Genomic DNA, 6,000 nt, shown 5'->3' with positions numbered 1-6,000 from the left:
TTTAAAAACCTTCTCTAGAAAGCAAAGCTCCAGGATATTTCATTTCTGTTCCATAAGAGAGAAATAACATTACTCTCATAGTACATTTTAGGCTCAAGCTAAAGGGACCTGGAACAAGCTACAAGTGAAATCTGTGCCACACTGAACATGAACAACTCATTTTCAGTCTATGAGTTCCTCCATCACATGGACTGACTACCATCCATTGGTAAAGACAAGGCTAGAATATTAGGTAAAGCACAATGTTTTACAAAAGGGTAGAGCTTCACTGGTCAGCACAGGAAATAAGCACTGGAGCCTGAGACATTTCTTTTGGCTGTCCATCACAGGGAAGAGGTGCTGTTCTCTGATTCCTACAAAGAAAGAATAGATGTAATGTTAACTAAGAGAACATACTCTTTTTAAAAACCCCTAACACTAAAATATAGCAAAAGCTTGTTTTACTTGAGTTTGATACAATGAATTTTTGTATGTAGTAGACCAAATTAGGAAGTGATTTATGCTTTGTGTGATCTACATGATGCAAATTACATCATTTGTATATTATATGAATTGTAAATTCATTAGGTCATCATACAAATGACTAAATATCTACAATGTCCTCCTCTTAGATTCAACAGATTTTCTTTAATAAATAACCCTTCTTCCAATTAATGTGTTAAAGTAGGATGTCACTGTATAATCAATTATATTCAAAGTGCCAATTAAATCATCTAGTAAGAGTAAAGTAAACCCGTTAAAATGTTACAACTTTTGAGTTACAGATGCTTTGTTGAAGAAAAGAAATCTCTTGCTAAACCACCACGTTCAGATGAAACACTGTTAACATAGTAGGGATTATGAAAAAGGGCTTTTACTACTGGATTCCTGCATTGGGGAAGAGATTTAAGTAGATAACATCATTTCGAATCATTGCATTTTATGATTCAATGATCTAAAAAGTTTGGTTTTCAAGTAATTTCTGTCATTTTAGAAATCGTGTTTTCCCTCTAAAAATAAGAGAAGAGTACTAAATAGATACAGGATACTGGGATAACTGAAGATCTGCCTTCACATTTATATTACATCCACACTAGCTCCCACTAATCATATGAATAAACCCATTCCTCAGTTTAATAATGCACCAAGGAAGTGACCACACTAGTAGAAGAGAAAGAACAGAAAAGGCAGTTCAATAGGGAATGTATTAGACAATACATCTGAGATTTTTCTTACAGTGTACAGCTTACATAAAATACAGACAACTAGAAGCAGTATTTGGAAAACAGCTTCTTAGCTTTTTTTCCTCTTTCAGACTGTTTCCCTAAAAGTTCAGTAACAACAGAACTCTCAGAGTGCTATTTAAAAAAAAAAAAAAATCAGAAAGCTGAATTGCTTGGGTAAATTATCAGGAATAATTTTTGCTGTATGAAAATCAAGGCCACTGTGTTAGAAATTTCCTGTTCTTAATTTTTACATAATTGCCTTTACAAAAACAACAAACCTTTTTTTAAAATTTTCCAAAGGCTGAATGGGATTCATATAAAGTCTTCTATTTCCTAAAGGCTGAAGCTCTCCTACAGGTCATAGAATCCCTTGAACAATTGCTGAATTCTTTTCCTGGGTGTTTCCAATCTTGAGAAAAGGAAAGAAGTATGCTGGCTACTTAATATTGTAAATCTTCCGTCTACTATTCATAAAATATATTCCAATCACACAAGGAGGGTGTTAGATTACTTTCCTTGCATGCTCATTTAAATCTTTTTTTCCTATACAGAAACATTTTTCACTATACTCTTTCTGTTTTCCTCCTTCTTTTGTTGGAAAGCAGCTATTGCAATTTGAAAATGTCTGGTTTGTGCAAATAATACTGTAAGAATAATATGGGAATAATGTCATAATGGTAGCCAGGAGAGTAAGCTTTATTACAATTAAGTTGCCTTAGCAATAGTTTCAATGGAACCTAATCATGGGGGGGAGCGGGGGGCGACCTGGATCAAATTTCTAACATAATTTCTCTCCCATATATCACAAGGTAGTCCATGCATATGAAACTGAGCCTTAGGGTTTTTTAAATAATCATTTCCCAGAGAACCACACATATCTCTATCTTACTAAAAACCCTAACTTATTTGAGTCACTCACTCTTATATATATCCTACAGAAAGGATATATAAACTTAATCGCTATGTAGGACCAGTTCATGTGAAATATGAGGAAAGTAGAAGTTGAGCATTGTTAGAACAATAAACTTTATTGTTATAACAATGCTCAACTTCTACTTTCCTCATATTTCACATGAACTGGTCCTACATAGTGATTAAGTTTGGGGAAGTATCCTTCATCTTCTACATTAAGTTGCAAGTATTAGGATACTAAAATGTAACACAGAAGCTCTATATCCGTGATGGCGAACCTATGGCACGTGTGCCACAGGTGGCACGCGGAGCCATATTAGTGGGCACGCCAGCTCAGCTCTGGGGTGCATGCGCGCGCCGGCCAGCTGATTTTTGGGCCTTCTGGGCCCACCAGAAGTAGGGAAACAGGCTGTTTCCTGCCTCTGGAGGGCCTGGGGGGGGGGGAAGGCCCGTTTTTCTTTCTTATCTGGCTCCAGATCCTCTCTGTGTATCTGGGAATGGGGAAAACAGCCTTTCCCACTCCCTTGGAGGCCCTACAGAGGCTGAAAGGGCCCATTTCCCCACTCCCGGTGGGACAGGAAGTGACGTTTTTTCCTGTCCCCAGCCTCCAGAGACTCCTAGAGAGGCTACTACAGACTCCTAGAGAGGCTCCTACAGACTCCTAGAGAGGTTCTGGAGGCTGGGGACAGCAAAAAATGTCACTTCCTGTCCCACCGGGAGTTGGGAAATGGGCCCTTTCAGCCTCCATAGGGCCTCCAAGGGAGTGGGAAAGGCTGTTTTCTCCGTTCCCAGATACACAGAGAGGATCTGGAGCCAGGTAAGAAAGAAAAACGGGCCTACCAGGCCATCATGTGCCAGGAGCGGGGGGGGGGGAGGGGGTTGCACACACATGCGCGTGGGCACGTGCGCGCGCGACCCTCCCCCGCCCCCCTCTCCTGGCACGCGATGGCAAAAAGGTTAGCCATCACTGCTCTATATCATCTCTACCAAATAAATGCTCTAAAATAATTTCAGAATTTGCTTTCTACATTGAACACTGTATTTTGTGTTCTTGTGTATTGGAACGTGTTTCCTGAAAGAGTCTAAACTTCTGTCTGGCCTTGGCTACAGACATGCTCTGGGATTCCCTGGTATTTAGTTCATTCCAGAAGATGCCTTCCATTGTTCTAATCAGACATGCAATGTCTCCAGGACAAAACTGTCAGAAACCTGGCAAATGCATATGCTTGGCAGATAACATCTTTTGGAAAATATCATATTCTCAATTTACTTACTGTGGTAAAAACAGAAAGATTTGCATTTCTTTCAGAATAGATTTGGGAATTTATATATACACATACATATATAGTTGTAAGTAAGTAGAAAGAATATGATAATCCTATACTTTGGGAGGCACCAAATCTTTCTGAAAGCTGGCATATTTTTAAGAAGCCATTTTCATAACTTTGATCTTATTTTTTCATCTTTTGTTCCCCCTCTTAAAATGGGAATTGAATTTAAGCCAAATTCTAAATTTAAAACAGAATGTTTTGAATATGTATGCAATAGGTTTCACCACATTAACACAATTTTTAACACAAATACAGTGGTCAAATAATTTACAGTCATTCCTATTTCCATTGGCATTGATAATAAGGTATGCCTTTTGAATATCATTATAATAATTTCCCAAACATTTGTTCAAAATTTCATTCTGGTGAAAATTAAAATGCAATGAAATAATGCCTCAATGTTTATTGCAAAAAGGAAGTTAGGAACAAGTAAAAATAAGAATAATAAAAAAGTGTTGAATGATTTTGTTGACACAAAGGTGTCGCTTTGGCTGACCTATTAGCACAGCCAGTAGAACACTTTCTTTATCACCTCTGCCTCTCCTTCTCAGTATTTGAGAAAACACTGACAGAAATTAAATTGATGCTCTAAGTTCAATAATTGTATTACTGACACAAATCACATTTCAAAATGCTATCTTTGTGATTAAAGACCCACAATATCGCACAGTTTTTTAAAAATCAATCTTTTGTGCTAAACAAAAAAAGATACAAGATCAGTTTTTGAAGATGTACATTTATGTACGCAAACGTATGTATGGCCATAAAATATAAACATACATAGATATAAACTTTCATTTCAATATTTCGGTTCCGAAAACAGGTAAAACTTTGCAAGTTCTATGTTTTTCTTTTTTGAAAAAGGGTGTGAGTTTAAACTAATATGTTTTAAAAATACCCACCCATATCATTCTATTATATCAATGTTCATAGAAAATAATATATGAAAACAAACTATTGGAAGAGGCAATTAGTGGAAGAAAATGTAACCTTCCCACTGCATTCTCACTACAGGCCTTTTCTAGGTGCACAGACTGGCTTTTAAGAATTGCAAGTGCTGTAGTAGGGAAAAGAGAGATATACTTTTCCTTATGGAAACAAGATGGTATAGAAATTAATGACATCACAGAGTTACCAAATGATGTCTGTATATATGAAATGCCTAGCTAAAATGCTTCACGAGACTCAAGTAAACACCTCTTGATGTGGGTGCTTAATTTTAGGCACAGCTACAGATATAAAAAGGCAAAGTTCCTTTTAACTAGTACTTACCTGTGCACATTTTCCATTGCTGCTACCTCTGCTAAGGCAGCTAGACTGAAGAATGCAGATACAGATGGCATGTCTGATGTCATACTATGATTTTCCGCTACATCGTTGTTTAGCAAGGATTCCTTGCTACATTCCATCCCTGTATTTAATGTTCTCTGAAGAGTATTTTGCCCTTTTGGTTTCTCTTCTAAAAGGAAGCAAAATAGCAAAGGTTGTTTTAACAGATTCCAATCTTCCTTACACTGAGAAGAAAAAATAAAGCCTTATTCAGGGTTCTTTCCTCTTTATAATCAAACCAACATGGAGACATACAACATAAAAACAAATCCAGCGAATCAATTTTCCATTCACTGTCCACTGTAGGAAAATATAGGAGAACTTCTGTCCTTCTAATACTTACCTTGAGATTGTGCTACTTTCTATAGTCTTTAGTATATTATAAAATGTTTTTTTTAATTTTTTTATTTGATTTATATGCCGCCCTTCTCCGGAGACTCAGGGCGGCTTACAATGCATTAAGCAATAGCCTTCATACTTTTTTTTTGTATATTTATACAAAGTCAGCTTATTGCCCCCACAAACTGGGTCCTCAATTTACCCACCTTAGAAAGGATGGAAGGCTGAGTCGACCTTGAGCCTGGTGAGACTTGAACTCGCAGTAATTGCAGGCAGCTGGATGTTAAATGCTGCCTTAGGAGGCATTAGCCTCCTACGCCACTCAGGCTCAAATTGTTTTAAATTGTGTGCATTGCACCACATTTTAAAAAAGTCTTAATGTGGTACTTTATTCTTTTGCTAAGTAATTTAAGCATTATTATGAAGAAAAGGGAAACATATACTTTTGAAATATGAATTTAAATGGACTAGAACTGGCCACATTAGCTCAGTTGACTACTAGGTATACTATAGGCTAAAATGAAAGTATAAAGTGACAAAAATACCAAAAAGAACAATACATTCAATAAACGACAGAATCATAAATACAGTATTAGAATCAAGGGAAGTATATAAATATTAATTTTATACAAGATAATGGATAAGTATAGATACAATGGTGGAAAATACTGAGGAACTACTGTTAATTGTAATAAGTGCATCATGCATGTCAAACTGAAAGTATAAATGCAAGTAGTCAACATAATACATGCTATAAGAATAATGAAAGGAACAAATTTAGTATGTCTATCTTATGAAAAATAGAACTTAAAGAGACACTCTAAACTTAAGCAGAAAAACATTCAAGAAACAAACAATCCAACCAGCTATTAGAAAAAAATGAT

The 6,000-nt window shown here is 36.3% G+C and overlaps 1 protein-coding gene across 34 annotated transcripts in view; it reads right to left on the bottom strand.

The window, feature by feature from the left end:
• Positions 1 to 228: 228 nt before the first annotated feature.
• The window catches only part of BBX (BBX high mobility group box domain containing), a 129,331-nt gene continuing 123,559 nt past the window's right edge, over positions 229 to 6,000 (bottom strand). For 32 of the 34 annotated variants that reach the window (XM_087894896.1, XM_087894889.1, XM_034412948.3 and 29 more), the window contains 2 exons: positions 4,721 to 4,907; positions 229 to 353 (listed from right to left, as the gene is read on the bottom strand). In XM_087894896.1, the coding sequence (XP_087751022.1) occupies positions 266 to 353; positions 4,721 to 4,907 (275 nt within the window). In that variant the 3' untranslated portion in view covers positions 229 to 265. Of the gene's footprint in view, positions 354 to 1,483; positions 1,615 to 4,720; positions 4,908 to 6,000 lie in introns of all 34 variants that reach the window. The other 2 variants (XR_015734419.1, XR_015734418.1) reach the window with 1 other exon arrangement.

Source organism: Pantherophis guttatus, chromosome 5 (assembly GCF_059756535.1).
Source record: "Pantherophis guttatus breed Tessera chromosome 5, ASM5975653v1, whole genome shotgun sequence".
NCBI lineage: Eukaryota > Metazoa > Chordata > Lepidosauria > Squamata > Colubridae > Pantherophis > Pantherophis guttatus.
Note: the sequence above shows the minus strand (reverse complement) of the source record. Positions and strands in the feature narration are given on the sequence as shown.